Source organism: Anguilla rostrata, chromosome 4 (assembly GCF_018555375.3).
Source record: "Anguilla rostrata isolate EN2019 chromosome 4, ASM1855537v3, whole genome shotgun sequence".
Classification (NCBI taxonomy): domain Eukaryota; kingdom Metazoa; phylum Chordata; class Actinopteri; order Anguilliformes; family Anguillidae; genus Anguilla; species Anguilla rostrata.
Genome location: NC_057936.1, coordinates 35,864,690 through 35,884,785, shown reverse-complemented (window position 1 = coordinate 35,884,785; position 20,096 = coordinate 35,864,690). Strand labels below are relative to the sequence as shown.

General features: G+C 41.0%; 1 protein-coding gene across 3 annotated transcripts in view; it reads right to left on the bottom strand.

The window, feature by feature from the left end:
- impact (impact RWD domain protein) overlaps positions 1-20,096 on the bottom strand; it is a 55,257-nt gene that overhangs the window by 34,012 nt on the left and 1,149 nt on the right. For all 3 annotated transcript variants that reach the window (XR_010329581.1, XM_064332421.1, XM_064332420.1), the window contains exons 4-7: positions 17,937-17,999; positions 17,206-17,291; positions 3,590-3,730; positions 2,683-2,777 (exon numbers count right to left, since the gene is read on the bottom strand). Coding sequence is in view for 2 of the 3 variants with exons in the window: in XM_064332421.1 (XP_064188491.1) it covers positions 2,683-2,777; positions 3,590-3,730; positions 17,206-17,291; positions 17,937-17,999 (385 nt within the window). In the remaining variant the exon portion in view is untranslated. The remainder of the gene's footprint in view (positions 1-2,682; positions 2,778-3,589; positions 3,731-17,205; positions 17,292-17,936; positions 18,000-20,096) is intronic.

Here is a 20,096-nt window from a genome sequence, read left to right as displayed (position 1 = left end):
GCAGCATTGTCAGGGAAACAAGCCTTACATTCAATCAATGTTGGCCATTTAAAAATCAGCTCTTTAATATTTGTTTATGCCTGTTCATAGACCATTCCAGTCCTCACCCTCTCCAAATTTAAGTCCAAGCCATGGCACAACCTGGAGGCCTTAGGTGAATCACCACACCTTTCCTGATGATATGCATATGTGTATACATGCATATTGACATATGATTCTTCGCTTGAACCATCTGCTTTACCAGCCAGTTTAATACCTCGGACTATAATCTGCCCAACCACTATGATTATTTACCTCTTTCCCTGTTCTCTAAACTTTAACAACTGACACCAGGCCAACCAGAGGAGGATGGGCTCCTTTGCTACATCCGGGTTCCTCCCAAGATGTCCTCCGAGTTATTTCTCCCCACTGTTTCAGTATTTTTTTTATTCCTAATGGGACTTGAGGGCCCAGACTCAGTTTTTCCTGTTTACTGTTTTTGTATCAAGTGTTTTTCTGTTTGGTGTCTCTGTAAAAAGTGCCACACTAATAAAACGGAATTGAACACATCCAGCACTTGAGCAGATGCAACTTTCAAAAAGGCAAATGAATGTATTAAATAATTCAGACAATCAGTGGAAGAACCACTGAATAACTACAATGACAGCATTATAGAGGGTACACCAAGATACAAACGGTCTATAAGATGCAGCATTCAGCCTACAAGAGAATTACCGCAGTACCTGCCTTATCCATTAAAGTCTGGATGACTTTTGGGGATGTTTCGTGGCCTAGCCGGTAGCGCACTGCCTACGTGCTCATTGTGAGCTGCGACGTCGGTTTGAATCCGGCCGTGCGACCTTTGTCACATGTCTGTCTGTCTCTCTCTCGCTCCCCATTCTTCCTGCCTCTACACTGTGCTGTCCAATAAAGCTGAAAATGTCATAAAAATAAATATTTAAAAAGTTTAGATTACTTTTTTCCCCAACAAAGAAATTTAGAGTGACCCTGCATATCTGCCCATTTCCAATCATATTTTAGTTATTATGACCTAGTCCTGGTGATACAGTGTACATGCTGTTTTTAGTTTCAGCTGTGCAATGACCATGTTTGAATGAGTAGTTAATTTAACATAAAATTGGCCTTAACTGATAACAGTCCACTGAGTAACAAATGATTTTTATGGACAAATTTCTGCTATAACTTCTGTGATAAGAGAAATGGTGTTTCTTCAGCCTTTCATTTTTTAAATCAGGCAATTGAATTAAAAAAAAAAACATTTAATCAACTGTGTATGTGGCCACATGACAACTGATTGAAAAACAATGTCATCAATTTCCCTAAATATCTATATTATAAATTTGTTAAAGGCAATACTATTTCAAGAAGCACATGGAAAATACCTTTACACGTTTCCCCCTGAAGAAATGGATTTTCCAAATTTACATTTCTCTGGGAAATGTTGATTTATAGCAGGTACGTCAGACCTGAAAAAGGTCTAAGCTCTGTACATTTTCAATTTATTTGCAGCTCAACCAGGCCTGAATAACTGTGCACAGCTGGATGCAAAATATCAGTGGGACAATTTGATGCCAATGATTAAAACCAGCCAGAGATTTAAACGGTACCAGTGATGCCAGCGTCTGGTTCTCTGCACACTGCATCCGCCCGCTGCCAGCAATGTTCCTTGGTTCAATGTCCATGTCGCACCATGACTCAATACGTGACCACAGACATCTGAATATGACTCAGATACTGTATATAATGGCTATCCAAACAGAAAGCCTGTTAACATCGCCATCGACTGAGAAAATTGTTAAAACAGTAATGAACACTCCTCAAATATAATTGACATGTTTTTAGCTAAATAATAGATAACTGTGCTCCTCTGGACTGATGCAATTCAAATTTCATCCATCCCTCACCATCACCCTTACAAACATTACAAAAAAATGTGTTGAGCTCACGCTGTGTCTCATTATGTAAAATGGGTTGGATTTTGGATTTTTTAACATCTCTAAATTTATTGATTAAATAAATGTAGATAAATTTATATAAATGTATTGATAAGATTGTAGGTATGAATTTCAGTGCAGCAGTAGTTAATGTTACACTATTATTTTTAATTATTTAACAGAATAAATTTATTCATAGATTGTTTGATGTCCTTAACTGAAAGAGCTGCAGCTGAGTCACCTGTCTCAGGTGTCATGACTTCTGTCATAATTAATATCACTCGTGTGAATTAATTAATACATAATTAATAGCACTCCATTAAAACACAGATCCTCTTCAAATCCCTCGAGTTAAAATGCAGCTGTGGCATTCGGTCCACTGGAGAGGCTCTCCGGTGGACCGAATGCCACAGAAGCTTTGCCCACACATCCGGCTAATCCAGAGGTGTTTTTCCATACCCACGCCTGATGCAAGAGGATGGTGGGACATCCCCCCCCCCCCCTCCACAGGACTCTCAGGAAAGGGCAATCTCTCCCGCAGCTCAGGGTTAAGGTCATTCACACAAGCATCACTGCGTCTGGAGATTTTCAGGTCACACAAGGTATCTTTCACATCACTGTTATGAATGAAAAATACATAAAACTGAGACTCGGTTGGCGCGGTTGAGATTATGCCACGGGATTATGTCACGGGACAGCGGAAGGTAGACAGACGAAAGCTCTTTTGGCAGAGTGGAGGCTGCGTTACCTGTCTGGGTGTGACGACGGGAGCGAGGTGGGGCTGGAACGTGCTGCGTCTGTCCGTGATTGGTTCCCCGTGCTTAACTGGAGGCAGCTCCTCGTCTGCAGAGAAACACGGCGATGACAAAAAAGCTGTTTGTAGTATGCAGCCCTTTCATCTGGTGCACTCTCTAAAGCCTGTACCCGTACCTGCCAAAGGGAATATTCTGAAGAGCAGCAATTTGAGCTCCCCAAACAAGAGCTTCTTGCCATCTAAGCGCCGCGAAGAATTCAATGCACTTGCAAAATGTTTTTGCATGCTTTGTTCATTCCACTTGGCCATGGTACTTAACCCTTTCAAGAGTAGTTTTATTGGAATATTTTTTCAAAATTCATGTCAATTCAATTACTAATAGAGATTGCTGCAGTAGCATTAACATGTTCAGTTAAGAACTTATTACACATTTGTGACTTTGTTACACCTCAATGGGTGAAAGGTATTCAAAGTGAGCCAGGTACTCACAGTCCGCAATGCTCTGTCTAAAGACATATGATGGGGTGGGTTGAGACAAGCATTATTTATTAGAATAGGAAATGTGGCGGCTATTTTATGGTGTTATTTAAACCGCACATTTCATGAAATAATTGCTTTGCGCTTTTCTTCTACTTTAAATAATACAGTACAAGAAATACTACAACTAAGAGATTTTATTCTCATATAGAGTTGCTCACGAATGAACTGCTTGGCAGGTCATCTAAGGGAAACCTCTGGGATGTAATAATGATAATAATAATAATAATTCTTCTTCTTCTTATTTATTATTATTATACAACTAATATATATACACTGCTATTGTCAACAAAAATGACATGAGTGTTATCATAATGATGTCACAGAATGAGGAAGAATTCCCCTGCCAGTGAACATGCCCTACCTCCAGACAGCTCAGACAGAAGATGTGCAGCCTCTGTGTTTAGTCTCAGGGCACGAAGGTCAGGGAAATCACTCTCAGCGGTCCAGCTTCTGCCATCGTCTACCTCCACCTCCTCCGACACTTTCTGCGGTTCAGGGGTTTCTGAAGGTGAGCAGTGCAAATACGTACTTCATTTAAAAACGCCACTCACTTTGCCTACTGCGCACTGAGCCTATCACTGAGGCACAGCGCTTTCTAATGTGCACTGTCGACCCGTCCGCCTCCAGGAAGCGTCTTGACTACCAAAGGCACTTCGCTTATCTCACCTAACTCATTAACGAACCTCCGCCTCCAGAACATCCTCACATTCATTTTCCCAAGGCAGAGAGACTGAAGCTCAAACGTCTCATGACTAACCTACAAAACACAATACGCATGAAATAATTGAAGACTTTATCACACAAAAGAATTACAATTTTTCCCAGACTTATTACTTTAGGCCTCAATCCCTGCATTTAAATTCTATGTGCTCTAAATAAGTCCCACTACTTGCTAGTTTGCTTTGCAGAGGTTAGAACTGGGTCTTGTTTCATATACATGCACTTTAGAAAAGGTAATTGCTTTGAACCACTTCAGTCAGTTGTTAAAGACTCATGAAAATGCACTTTTGGTACAGTTGCTTGATAAAAGCGTGCTAAAAATAGAAATAATGTATGTAATTCATTTACGTTCACTGTTGCCTTATAACACTGAGGTCACAGCGGCTTTGCCTGACAAGTGCGACCGCAAAAGACCCGGTCCGCTCCAAAGGAAGCGGTCATTAAGAACAAAAGGCACTTCGCTTTTATCTGACCTTTGAACTCATTAACGCTGAACCTGCGGCCCAGAACATTCAAGTTCATTCCAAAGAGGCAGAAGAGAGACTGAAGCCCAGAGGAGCGTCATGTGATTTCTAACTCTCACAAAACAAATGACACAATGAAGATAATTGGAAGACTTTATCACACAAATGTGTTGACGAATTTAAATGTATTTCCCCAGACTTAATTACTTTGAGTGACCTTTCAATTTCTCTCTTGCATTTAAATTCCCATAAGCTGCTCTAAAATATTAATGTCCACTACTTAGCTATGTTAAATCCTTCTGAGAGAGGTTCTATGAACTGCGGTTGATTATCATATTACATTGGCACAATTATGAAACAGGGTTACATTTGCTTTGAGACCACTTCAGTTCATTTTAAAAGGACTAACTGGCCAAAGATGTTATAGTTATAGGTACAGAATTATTGGGACCCTTGATAAAGAGGCACAAAAACACTAGAAAATAAATAACCGTAGTATTTATTTTCTAGTAACAAATTACTATTGCATCAAAACTGGAATAAAAGCTTTTTTTTAATGATATATTTATTTCCAAAAGCAAATAGCTTTTCTGTGCTTAGTACTTGTTGCAACCACCTCTTGAAAGGATAATGGCACTGAGCCTTTTCCAATAATGCCTGATAAGGTTGAACAACACAGATCTGAAGGGATCTTCAGCCATTATTCCATGCAGAACCTTTCAAGATCCTTGACATCCTTACGTTTGTGCTCATGCCTGCACTCTTCAGTTCAGACTATTGGTTTTCGCTTAGGGATCAAAGGGGAATGCCACCCTCGGCTTTTCTTTCCTTTACAGAATAACTGCCCTCCTGATTAAAATGAGCTCTCGGGCCAACTCTCGACATGTCGGGAACGCTGAGATTTAGCCCCAGACTACTGCGCAAGCTCCAGCTTCCTGCTTCAGTAGACCCTAGAACGGGGCGGGCGCTTGCTGTGTAAGGGTGGGCGTCAGACAACGCCCGTCACAGGCTGCCACTCATTACATTACATTACAGGCATTTAGCAGACGCTCTATCAGAGACACACATTTTACTACTAAGTACTTTAAACAGCGATATATGAGCAATGAGGAATACCTTGCTAAGGTACCAGGTGTCCTACGAAAAACCTGCACTTGACACCCATCCTTCACCCACCCCGTTCCTGGCACTCCTACTGAATACAAATGGAGGGCCTTACTGCTAAGCCTGGAAGCCTTCAAAAGGGACTAATATTACCCGATAAGACAACTGAGGTTGAAGGCATTCAGGCAGTTCAGTTTAAGTACTTCAGTGCTTAAGTTCTACTGAAAATAAAATGCAGCTTCACTGTAGTGTGGCAAATTGTCAGGGTTTAACGTCGGCAAAGGAAATGATTTATTTTTACTGGTTACTTCAGGACGAGGGTGAGGGTACTGTTCACAACTGGAACAGCATCTATACTGGCTCTCCATGTGACATTTGTCAGCACCCTCTATGTCTCACACACACACACACACACATTTTAGTTCTTCAAAAATGATAAGGACAGAGGTATGCAGCATTAGGACACAAACAGCTTTCACTGTACGCAATCGCTATATACTTTCAAAATAAAAGTTGATTTTCATTCTCAGATAAGATTCCCCAGCCCTTTCAAATGGACTCTATATATCACACCATTTTGAAAATCCTGTCATTCAATGTGCATTCCAAAACAGTTCATACCAACAGTGTATAACTTTACTCTAAAAACACCGAAAAGGGACAGGAACATGGAGAAGTAAAGGGAAAGGTATAAGGCATTTGTGAATCACAATGGGCCAATCACAATGGACCTGTCTTCCAAAAAGCCAATTCAGAGGCTGGGATGATTGGAGATATTATGTTCAACATTATTCTGTAGACAGGCAAGACTGGGACAGGAAAGATGAAAACTGTCATGGTTTATTTTACTAGTCCCCGAAAGAAAGAAAGAAAAAAGTAAACTCTGAAAACAATCATAGATCCTTCATCAGAGAGCCGACACAGGAAGCATTATCTGTATTTATCATTTTCTTTTCATCACTGATTGGAGAGTGACCTTGGTTACAGGATTGATTGACACATTTCACAGCGTGAGACACTAGCAGTCCTGTCCCCACAGCTGCTGTTATCAGGCAGTCAGGTGATAAGGCCCTAGTGTGTAAATGCCTCTGCCAGTGGCGACTTCAATGTCTGAGACATTAAATGTCCTTCAGATCCACATCCATTATCTCTGCCTATTACTGCTCCTCGTCTGTGTATTTCCATAAGTCAGACAAACCTCAAACGTCTCTTTTCCAGACTGACCTTACTGTTGAGAGACTCAAACTCACATATTATTCTAATGTCTTCTCTTAAGCCACGTCTTCAGAGTGTTCTGGAATACCCCACCAAGTCTGGTTCTCTCAAGTTTCTTTGTATTTCCACCAACAAGATGTATTGGTGGGAAGATGAAGAACACATATGAAGAACATACTTCTCCACAAAGCCATTTTCACTGGCGTTATTTGCCGGCAGCATGTGAGTTTCTAAAGAATCGGACTACATGTAGCAGCAAGTACTAACACGCCATACGTGTTGTCCGGTACCGAATCCTGATCACACTTGAGCTGACTGGGGGCAGGCAGCGCAAATGACCTGTCAGTGCCACGGCCCTGTTCTCATCCCACACCAGCGAGCAGGCGCCCGCACTCTGTCTGCACTGCAGGGTGTGACCAAGCCCGCGCTCTCGCAAATTCACCTTCCAGTGGCCAGACGGACCTACCAGTACAACTCGTCCAAACTGGTCACCCGAAATAGCCATTTTTTTTCATTTTTTTTATTTCTGCATAAATTCACTCATTAATTTGTTATTACATGACTAGGAGGTTTAAAAGTAGTATTTTGACAAATAGGCATTCAATAAATGACCCAATAACAAGTAGCTATCCCAAACCCCCCAAACCGCTCAACCCATTTTGAGGACCTACAGGTTCAGGGACATCACAGAGAGACCAACAATCGCTGAACAAAAATCGCACGTATCCACAAGTTAATATTTTCTTCCCTCGCACCACGCATCCCTGCTATTGACAGCTGCATAAAAGCTATATGAAACTAGAAATACCGCCTCGCGGTGGTATGCCTCCGCCAACCAGTAGCCAGTGCTCTGTTTTTCACGGTGATGTGCTGGGGTGGTGGTATCAAGGCTTGGAGGTCAGCAGTGTCAACACGCTGTTAAGGAAGGCGAGCTAGGTGATTAGGTTGGAACTGGGCAGTGTGGAGGCAGTGGCGGAGAGGAGGACGAGTGTGTATATACATATTAATTATTAAATTATAGATAAAATGAACAGAGCGGAAGCATTTTTTTTGGGTTTCAGTCTGGTTTCATACACAAGAAATGCAATGGAAGTTGTAGCGGAATTTCACACTTTCCAATCGCTTCTCTGTGCAGTTATCTTTGCAGACATGATCACTATTGGTCCTTGTCAATGTGTGCCTTACCATAATTAAAATTTACTAAAATGTGTGTTTAGGTTTACCTAAATAGGCTATAGCCTAGTTAATATTGTTTCCCATATTAGTCTATGAATCAGTCATTTCAACAGGTTTTTTTTTCTAAAAGCCCGACAATGTCCAAACATAGTGTCTTACAATACAAGCTGCGCCTAGTTCATTGCGAGAAACAAAAAACAGAGTCAAATTCCTTGTATGTGTTCACATGCTTGGCCAATAAATGTGAAATATGGTCACAATCTCCCCTTCTGTTCCTGAGTTGTGGAGTTGAATTATGGCCAGAAAAGTGTTTTTGCAGAAAATTATGATGTCACAGTGAAGTTGACCTTTGACCGTTTGGATATAAAATGTCATCACTTCATCATTTTATCCTATTAGACATCTGTGTGAAACTTTGTCATAATTAGCATGTGAATTCTTGAGTTATGGCAAAAAATGTGTTTTGTGAGGTCACAGTGACCTTGACCTTTGACCACCAAAATCTAATCAGTGCATCCTCGAGTCCAAGTGGATGTTTGCGCCAAATTTGAAGAAATTCCCTCAAGGCGTTCCTGAGATATCGCGTTCACGAGAATGGGACGGACGGGACGGACGGACAACCCGAAAACATAATGCCTCCGGCCACGGCTGTGCCATGGCGGAGGCATAAAAAAGAAAGAAGACATTGATTAAAAGAGCAGGCAGTGGCTTCTAGTTCACCACAATCATTTCATTTGTGGCAGTATATTCATCAAAAAGAAGAAGCGTTCATGCCAGAGAACAATGCGACATTGAACGGTTATATAAAATGAGAACAGAAATAGCGGAAAAGAATAGTTTCTGCTAGAAAAGCATAAGGATGGGATACAATCGCTTTCAAAAATTATGCCGCATCGAGGCACTCTAAGTCTGAAGTGAGATGCAATCCTGACTGCTGCTAATTGGGGTTCGAGAGACGCTGACAGATTGCCGGACCACCTGAGCTCGCAGTTTAAGAGGGGTCAGTCCTGGTGAGAGCCTTTGAAGATTCCCAATCAGGAGGAGGGAATGTTCACTGCATGTGCACTTTTCATAAGTTCTCTCAAAACTATACCACTCGGGGTAAAAGGAACACAAAACTGAGTTGATTTGTACAGGAGCTGAAAGAATTAGTCATGACAACCAAACACCAGTCCATGGACCAGCGACGATCCCCAGAAAGCTGCTGTAGCTATTAGCAGACAGATTTAACAAAACCACAATCTTATTGGAGGCCCCTTTGAACAGCCCCTTCTGGCAGGGCCCACACAAGGTAAAGTCAATCGCTACATTCTTTGCCATAACTGGAGTACAGTGCAAGCAGTTCAAACAGACAAATAGCCAAACTCAAGCTCAGGGTCTAAGATGACCTCTGCTGCCTCCTACCACAACCAGTAGTCAGGCCAGTGGGTTGAGGAAGTCCTCAGTCGCTTTCTCTGAAGTGAACTGCTAATCCACCGATAGCTTTCTCTCCAGTGGATAAAGCCTCAAAAGCCTGATTTCCATGCAAACGTGTGTCGGACACAGCACGGGAAAAGTCTAATTCTCTTGCCTGCGAGAAGAATACACCTGGAGAATGTTGCCCCTGATTTGCAAAAACTGTCACTCACTATTGCTGCATTTCTGATGGGCTCACATAATTCCAAGCAGTTTACCTGCAAGCTTACAGGAACTAGTTAGGAACCAAATTCTAGAGAAAATCTTCAGCTCCTACAATATACATGATAAAAATATTCCAAAACCTGCCTCAATCTTAGTTTTGGCCAGTTTCACCATGTGCTGCAAGCTTGAATAGCTACTAGCCAAAGTTTTTGAAAAGACCTCCACTATTGCGTGCAAAGAAGACCGCTCTTCCTTGACAAGCCGTCACGCTGCTGGTTAGTACTTCTGTTGGCCACTTTCCCCAGCTTTTCCCAGTAGAGGAATTGTGGTTTGAAGAATGCATGTTTAAACAATAGCCTGGATCTTCAGGCAAGAGAAAGCGTTTTCTCCGTTGAATGCATGGACCTCTTTGTAAAGGGTAGGAGGTTCCCTGTATTCTTGGACAAATTAGGATAACAGAATTATAGCCAATTATGGTCATTGATCCAGGTAGGTGCTCTACATTCGTAATGGTTGAGGACAGTCACCCCATCTTCATTACGCCCCAAGGTGAAAGATGCTATACAATGCAATCGATTAGTACTACCCCTGTAACAGGCTGGCAGTGATTACGGACCACATTTGCAATTCCTATCTGGAGGCAACACAATGATCCTGAGCTGTTCTATTTGACAGCATCATAATGAGACCATGAGATGAAAAGCACTTGTTTAATTGCACCATACCAATGTTATGGAAATACACGGCGCATTCATTTCAAGCAGATGCTTAATTGCACAATGCTAGATTAGTACAATGTTGCATGGTGTTTAGCAAACACCCTGATTTAACTGATGATTGACATCACAAATAGTAAATACAAAATACAAAAAAAATATCATAATGTAGGATAAATGTGGAGTTTTAGCGGGCAATAACACTTGCGTTCAGCAGTATTCACATTCTTCACATACATAGTAAAGCAGTGCTGGGTCACTGTGGCAAGACAAACTCAACAGAAAGGCTTGGCTGGTCCTCTGTAATTAGCCACTTTTCAGGAAAGCAAAGGAAGGACATTCACAAAATGAGAACAGAACAACTGCCACCGCTAACAAAGAGACATAGCACAAAGGAAAAAAAAAATTGCTCTTGTGGTGACCAAATAACAAAAACATCTGAGAAGTAACAAAACCAGACGTGTGCTGTGTTCAGGGGGTGAGAAAAAGTGACTCTCTTTCGGGCTAGGAGCAAAGCCTTTTGTAGAGCATGGTGATTACGCTCTCCATGGTCCTGCAGCTCTCCCAGGTTGCTGAAATGCCTGAGGTGCTGAAGGGACAGCGTACCAGGAGCAGAGTGAGGGAAAGCTACTCCTATAACCCATTCTGGCTCCATAGCGGCAGTAAGCGATTGAAGGTGAGAGGAGGTTCTTATACAGTTCAGTGGAGGAAGCAGACTCCGTCCCGCACTCCAGGGTGCTCTCCAGGGTCCTGACCAGCAAAGGACATGCTGATGTGCACAGGGCACAGAGCCCATGTATATAGGGGCCCACACAGAGGCACATTTGTCTTTGCTCCAAATGGCCTTGAGCTCCGTGCACAGACAATTGAATAGCAAACTGTGCATTGTCCAACACTGGTAATGTCTGTAGGCTACCGCGCTACCACAGTTAACTGTGCTGCTATGGGAAATTAAAAGAACTGCTGCTCTGTTTCCAGGGTGATATATTTTCTCTGTTGTAGACTGGCACTCATATTCAATTTCATTTTTAAGTTGCGTGCCTGTGCGTGAGGCTGCTGCTAGGTTCTGTAGCCCTCCCTGGATAGTAGCAGTCAAAGAGAAGCGCTCTCTTCCAAACAAACATAAATAGTAAGTCATCAAGAGACACGTTATTTGCAAAATGCAAGGGAGAAGCAGCAAGGAATTAAGGAAAGAAAAAGATAATAAAAACCACAGCCTGAAACACTAAAATAACAAAGGCAGTTGTGCTGGTAAACACACAAAACAAGTTCCATATTAACAGGTCCAAATATACCGGCTGTATAAACAAGAGCCAACATTATTTATCCGACAGAACTTCAGACTTTTTAAAATATGATTCTAAAGTATAGAACATTTCCTATTCAGTTGTTTACTCGTTAAGCACCTGTGGCATCTCCTTGACTACCCTCCGGTGCGCAAAACAAGTGAAAACAAAAAAAATACTAAACACACACACACACACACAAAGTCATAATATATAAAACAAATACATTTCTATTTCTCTTGACTGCTCTCCTGCTATCTCTCTTTTTGTTGCTTCAGTTCCCTTCCATTACCTTGTCATTTGAGGACTACACACTGATGTATAGGGAGTCCTACCAGTGCTAAAGCATGGCCACAGCCTACATTCACTCCCAATCCAAAGCCTATTTCAGCTTTAGATTGGGGTCAGTCCAACAAAAAAGCAATACAATGATATGGATTCACTATAAATGTAGTTGATTTTCTTCTAAGCACTGTCCCCAATATTCTAGCCAAACCATCAGCTTTGTGTTTTTATTTTTCGTGCATACAATTTGGTTTCCAAGGCAATAACTCTCACTTCATTTGTTGATCAATTCTTGTGATCAGAGAGCTGTCAAAGGGAGACTTTTGTTAACAATAAACAAAAAAATGTTAAGGCCTAAATGTTCTTTGTTAAAATTACTGCAATTCCATTGAAGGGATTTTGGACAGGAGGAATTTCTGTTATGCGGTTTTGCAATTTGACATTTCCACCTATTTCCAAGCTAATCAAATCCCACAGCCCCACGTTAGATTCCCTCAGAAGGGGAAAAATCATATTCTCCTTTTTGATGGTAAATATCAGGTTGAATTACGGGTTATGAATTGAGGGACTTCAGGGAGGGCGCCATACAGTATAATGAGCCTTGAAGGCCAAAACACTGGCACCAAAAGAACAGCAGGCAATGATAAGTCTAAAGAATGAGGAGAGAACCTTCCGCGAGCCAAACTGCACAATGCCTGCTTGCATATTCCCATCAGGCACTGGGGCAGTCTAAACAGGTCCGACAAAACAATGTGAACTGTTATAAGCTCAAACAGCCAATTTTAAAAGAACAAAAGCAAATGGTGGTTCAGAGTACTCATAGGCCTGTGAGAGAGCTGTCTAGACAGATCAGTGGATTGTTTTCTAAGCCTTTTCAAGAAACTAGCCAGAAATTACTGAGACAGACAGGATTAATTTTCTTCTGCGCAGAAACCTCTAACAAATTGGTGAAATTTACTTATGGAAGTTACCCAATATATGATAAATGATGAGATGTCTGCCTCCTAGTGTGATCAATTATTCTGTGCTACTGTTACAAGACAGTCTAACACTCCAGTTCTATTACCGTATCACAGTATGTGGTTTCTTGATGAGTGATGGCTCTCATGGCTTAAATAGATCAAGGATTTTCAATGAGGTTCTGCAATCCTCAAAATGTGTGTCTCACCCAAGAACATTAAGCATGTGAGTATTTGATTATATGCTCAATATTTTTAAACATACTATTAAATTTTGACCCTGAAAAGCATGTTTTTTTTAATTCACGAAGATTCACAGGGAGTTATTTAGTGGAAGTCTTCTCTCTTTAATGATAAAGCTTGAAACTCTCACAGAACAGCTTTTAAAATTCATAAACAGGGGATACTACAGGTTTGTGTGGCATTACCAGTGCTTTTGGTATTTTTAATGACTTTATGAGCAGTGCTAATCCCATCCTTAGGGTTCAGTGTCCCTGAAATGTAGCACAAGCCAGCATCCCCAGTCAAGTTTAAATATGCATCACCCATTGTGTACACTATATGGAGAGAGGCACACCTCCACGACAGGAATCAGGAGAGCCAGTACTCATCATGCAGCTAACCTTCTCAATAAACTGCAGTATATGATTTACTATTCTAGGATGTCTGAGATTTATTGAGCTGCATTTTTCAAGCTCCTTTTATTGCATTCTCAAGTCCAAACTTTTGAATGTAAATTAACTCTTTAGCGCGCACTCCGTTAACTCAGAGACAGCACATTATTGATGACTGAGAAAAAAAGATTTTGAAGAATCTTTCCTTAAACGTTGACGATTGCTTAAATGGACCAAACGTTGCTGCAAAAGATCTTGGCGTTACCACTGCCCCTGGTCTTACTCTTGATGTTCGTGTTAAAAACATTACTCAACTTGTAGAATATTGCTAACATCGGGCACTTCATCATCACAGGATGCAGAGAAATTGTCGAATGCTTTTTTTTTCCTGTCCAGGCTCGATTAATGTAAAGCCCTGTAATCTGGCTGCTCTAATACATCCAATATTAGTATAATACTAAAGAACCTCCAGCGAGTTCAAAACGCAGCTGCTCATATTCTGACTAGAAAAAAAAGAATCATAACCATATTACCCCACTGTTAATATCCTTGCACTAGATGAGTATTGCACTGACCGAAAGGTTTTACTTTCAAGTTTTACATATACTAGCACTGGTATCTCTGTCAAGATATGCTTCTACCTTACAAGTTGACAGGGTTACTTTGTTCTTAAGATTCAGGTTATCTAGCTGTACCAAGAATTGGTAGTTTAACAGATGATAGAGCCTTTTTTTTTTTTTTTAGAGAGATCACCAACTGTGCAATAATCTTCCGAAACCTGCAATAGAATCTGAAACAGCCTCAATGTTTAAGTCGCTTCAAGTGAAACCTATAATCAGTTAAAATCTAGACACAGAGCTGGAGAAGCTTGCAGGTATAGTGCACTATGGGGAGACAAACTTTATTTTCTGTCACCTATCAATGGCTGTGACCCTTATTTTATTATTTTAAATGCATGGTCTTGGAGGGTGGGTAGGTTTCCTCCTGGGGGTGGGTTGGTGGGTAGGTTTCTTGGGGGGTGGGTAGATTTCTATGGAGGTTTCTAGGGGGTGGGGGGTTGGTTTCTAAGGAGGTTTCTTGGGGGGGCGGTGTAGGTTTCTAGAGAGGTTTCTAGAGAGGTTTCTAGGGAGGTGGGTAGGTTTCTATGGAGGTTTCTAGGGGGATGGGTAACTTTCTTTGAGGGTGGATAGGTGTCTAGGGGGTTGGGTTAGCTTTCTTGCGCAGTGGGTAGGTTTTTTGTCCCTTCTCATGCCAAAGGAAAGTCCTGGCAAGGATCTGCAGTCATTTCCACTCTGCATCTTTGTTCTCTACCCGCAGCTCTTTGCTAACACCCAGTCCTTGTTCCCTACTCCCGCCACCGTGGCCCCTGCTTCCTGAGCCGTTTTCCGAGTCACTCCTGAGCCAGCTGTCTCCCACCCGCCCCTCCTCAGCTCCACCCAGGACTGCCAGCTCCAGATGCTTCATGCAGCCTGTCCTGAACTGACCGTGCCATCATTTCTGCGCACCCACACTCCAAGCTGGCAAGAGTGGAATGGGCTCCCTCATTCAGTCTGGTTCCTCCAAAGGTTTCATTCTGTATACCATCAGGGTCAATATACATTGGGAAGTGTACTGTGACAAATTATTTGCATAAAATGCGCTATGCAAATACATTTTATTGAAATTTGATAATCTGATGTATCCTGAAGTAACACAGTCTGAAAAGTGTTTTTATTTTATTAAGGTTTAATGTTTAATTTATGATTTAACAATAATATAAACATCAGCTAACATTAGCGATATTATATTCACTTGTAATAAGTTATTACACATCAATTCCTATCCTGGATATATGGCTAGCTAGTTAGGGAAGTAATATTAGGAATCTAGTAATAGTGTCATGAAAAAGAGAGAAATTGCTCTTTCATCAGGGCATTGGACACCTTTTTCATTAAATAAACAAAAAGGTAAATAAGAAATTTGTTTCGTGTTTATTTACGCAGGTCCTCTTTGTCTAATATCAAATTTTGTCTAAAGATCTGAAACCATTCAGTGTGACAAATATGCAATAATAGAGGAAATCAGGAAGGGGGCAGATACTTTTTACTGCACTGTAGCTTAAGAAAACTAAGGATTGCTAGGCAGCAAAGCAGATTAATTTATTCATCATCTGTTCCCGCTTATTCTTGGTCAGGGTCGCGGGAGCTGCTGGAGCCTAACCCAGCATTCATTGGGCAAGACCCTGGACAGCTCACCATTCCACTACAAGGCAGACACACCATTCACTCACACACTCATACCCATGGGCCATTTCAAGTTTCCAGTTAACCGAACCTGCGTGTCTTTGGACTGCGGGAGGAAACTGGAGTACCCGGAGGAAACCCACACAGACACAGGGAGAACATGCAAACTCCACACAGAAAGGCCCCGGCCAGGATTCGAACCAAAGACCTTCTTGCTGTGTAATGCTGTCTTCTTCACATTTATGATATTATTTTCGGTTGTCAAATGAGCACGTAGGGCCTAAACCTAAACCACTTATTAGCCACTGCTCCATAAAAAAAAAAAATTTGAAAAACAAAAATACACGAACATCGGGTAAACAATGGATGGAATACAGCAGGGGTCTTGTCCAAAAAAGCAGTAAAGCTTGCATTGCTTATCAGGACAACTACATGGTCTGTATCAAAGGCTCTGCGAGAAGATCAATGAGGCACAGACATGGTATTTCTGCCTAAATTATCATTATGATGAAAGGAAGGATACTTTTCAGTCTGCTCTCTGGCTTCTCACAAAGGACAAGGGAGAATAATTGGAAGATACAGTATGAGTGTTCTACACAGACTCGAAATTACAGTGTCGCAACAATGCTCATGTCAGAATTAGTTTTTCAGAAAAGCGCACCTATTCATCACCTATTCATCAATCACAGTGATAAACAAAAGAATATTAATGCTTATGGTACTGTAACAACATATAAGCTGTGGTTTTTTAGGGAAGAATACTCATCTTCTAGTGCTCTATTCTCCTATCGTACTTGTTTAAAACATACAACAGGTGAATGAATTTACATTTTTCAACGTTTTAATGAAATACTGCCATCTAGTGTGAGAAAGTAATTCCACAATGCACAAAGGAAGCATTTTTCAATGTGTTACACCACAGAACATGCAGGGGCCGGACAGTTGCAACAAAAAACATTTCCGCAACCTATTGTAACTTGTTAAATTTAATGTATGTCTTGATATTCAACCAATTTTTAATTTTGACAAAGTCATATTAAATTGCCATATATGTACTTATTCCCTTACATCAGTCTCAAGAGTAGCTTATTACATGCAAATATTCAAACAATTTTTAATCCTGATAAAGTAATTTAATTTCTCCAAATTCGAAATATCCAACCATATTCATAAATCCACCCCATCACTGGATTCTCCTTCAACAAATTAGGTCATTTTCAATCCGCAGTCCGCCGGCTGAGTTCTACCATCACTGTGCCGAAAGAGTGAACCATCATACATAGCAGATGCAGGGAAAACATTATGGCATGAGGAAAATCCTGGAGACCTGCCCTACGGGGCAAAACTGCAGCCAAGTACACTGGCACCGAGACAGCCAAGACTCAGTACCAGGCCATGGGACATACAAGACACCAAAACCCAGAGTCTTATCACAACGGGATGAGCTATCCACCCATGCTCCTGTTCATCCATTTTAAGATAAGGAACGTAATATACGATGAGAGGGCCTTGGGCTCCCTTCCGCTGGGCATTACTCAAGACATAATTAGCGTGAAGATGTGAAACTGTATTGAATTTAACTTCTTTAAATCTCACCTGAGTCATTCAGTTGGGACTTCTCCAGGAGGAACTCACGGATCCTCTCTATCCATAGGTAGAGGATGCTTTCGCCAGCGTTTTGCCTGATAGGAAGAGAAAGGCAGGCTGCTCATTCGCCAGTCTGCAAACCTGAATGAATGCTCCCTGAGGAGTAAACCTGTACCAGGACAAAATGCTGTGGAACAAGGCAGCACACGCTATTTCAAATTAGGACGCCTCGTCCAATGGGAAAATGGAGGATGTCAAAAAATAATAATGAAAACTTTTTATGTAAACACTTTCAGCCACCCTCCTGCCATGCACTTCTAATAAATAAATATATGAACAGAAAAATGAATGCCACCACTGCACATTTATTTGTTAGAAATCCTTCACAAGATTTCCAAAATAGTAAGACATTTGACAAGAACAGAAACTGCTGTATGAAATCGATATCAGCATAAACGTCACTACAGAACATCTGGCGACAGTATATGAACATTCAACTAAAAAACAATAATGCAGTACAAGCACGCAAACAATTTTATCTTGCCCAGGGATGAATGATTAAAATTAGCTCAATAAATAGCCAACTCCTGCATGTTTGCATGAATGTGAAAACTGAAATATTTTGATTAATTAAATGTTGATAAAATCTGCATGGTCTATTTAATTGTTTAGTAAGATACTGGACATAAAATAAAATGGAAAAATACAATTTCCATGTCTATATTAGATGACAAACTTACACATATATCTCTTCAAGGCTGTTGGACAGCTCTGTTCTCTTTGATCCTCTCAGCCATGTAGCACTGGAGGGGAAGAAATGCAATTGTATTTTCATAAATTCAATTTCAGAAGATAGCTAAGGCATCGACGTCCTTGGAAGCAATCTGCCCTTTTACAGATAAGGCATCCTATTTTTTAGTATATCATTGTGGCATTCGGAGTGCCGGAGAAGTGGATTGGTCTCGGTCCATACGGCAACCAACGGTGTTTCCTGGAACGACCGCATCTCCCTCCCAGGGGTGTCACGCTGGGGTGTGACAATCATTTAATTACATTCACACACATGTTCTTGCATCCTTTTTTTGCGAATGGGGAGGGGGGGGGATATCATGGATACAACACATGAGCTTCTTCCCGCCCCCCCCCCAACTCGGGTGGTGCGCTAGGTGACTGCCCTTGAATCGGCCCTGGTCACACACGTAGGCATGTGCCTGTGGCATTTGGATCCAGGCATCAGAGCCTACCATACACATGCTGGGATGCCACTGATTGGCTGGCACAGAGGCAAGTGGCATGCCTAGGCAAAAACGTATTCCAATGCAGCGACGGAAACAACATTGTGCACCCTGGTTAATCAAATCAAATTTATTTGTATAGCACCTTTTACAGTGCTATACAAATAAAAATATTTTCTATCACAAAGATGCTTTACAGAGTAACATAAAAACAGCAAAAACCAGGCCTGAACCCCCAAATAGCAAGCACATGAGGTAAAAAAAAAAAAAAAACCTCCCCAGTGGCCAGCAAAAAGTCCCAGATGGGAAGAAACCTCAGGAAGAATCCGGCTATATCCTCCGCTGCGCAGCCTGGGGGTAAACTGCTCCATTTATTCTAACTCTATGGTCTATTTATTCTATGGCTGTATAGACACAGCAATAGGAGTTACAATCTATGTTGCCTTGCACACGCTGGAATTGCAATGACATTAGTTGCAATACAATACAGATTAAGATCATACTCAGTGAGAATTAATGGCTCATTGACTGCCCAATGCTAAATTCACAATGTCCCCACCAGCCACGTATAACATTGCGACTGACACCAGTCACACAAACCAGTCACTTTCTTGGTAAGAGACATGCTGCTCCTGATGGAATGGCCAACCTGCCCACCTGATATGAGCCCAAAAGAACCCTGTGCCACCACACGTGCCATTTAGTACAATTGCCACAAGTACTGAGCTGCGAGCAGCACTCTTGATTAAGTGAAAAGAAATGAAAACACCAATCAAACTGAAGTCAGGTCAACAGCATTGATTGCATTAATGGAAGAACCCAAAATGACTTCTCAGAAAAAAGGACCCAGTCATTGTTTAATGTGCTTTCATTTGATAGTGGTTCCATTTAGCGATGTGTCATAAATACCCTTAGCCGTGAAGCTAACAAAGCAATCAAGTGTTGATGAGTGGCTTTGTGAACCTTATCATGAGTGGAGATACAATGCCCTGTCAATCACTAACTTGTATTAATCGAATCAATAGAAACAATTCTCTCCCCACTAAAACACATTCTTTTAGTTTTCCCTCTTGCTTGTGCTTTCAAACATTCAGCACACATTCAAAACTAACACACTTTTATAAACCCCTAACTATATCTACAAGACTTCACAAGACTTCACAGTTACCCCAGTTTTATGCAGACATGTTTTAAAAAAACACACAAGCTTCCCTTGAAGCAAAAACTTAATGAAGTGATAAGTTCACATCAATGTAATAAGCAAAACAAACTGAAATAATAATAATAATAATAATAATAATAATAATAATAATAATAATAACCCTAACAGATACAATAGGGTTCCACCAGCTTAGCTGCTGGACCGCTAATAATAGCACCAGTATGAAATCATCCAAAAATGACATGTGGTATAAAACATATAGTATAATGCCATTTTTTACAGGTGTACAGAAATACAGCTGTATTCATTAAAATGAAATAATTATACAGTAGATAAAATTAATATGATGAACACAGCATTCTCATCGAACTTGTTCATTTACGTTGGGCCATAATACAACCAGTGTCGATAGTGTATTCAGTGTTTCAAAAGCAAGCACAAGCAGTAGAAAAAAATGCATTGAGAGGCTGATAACATAGCATCTACTCCCAATTTTAAGTGCA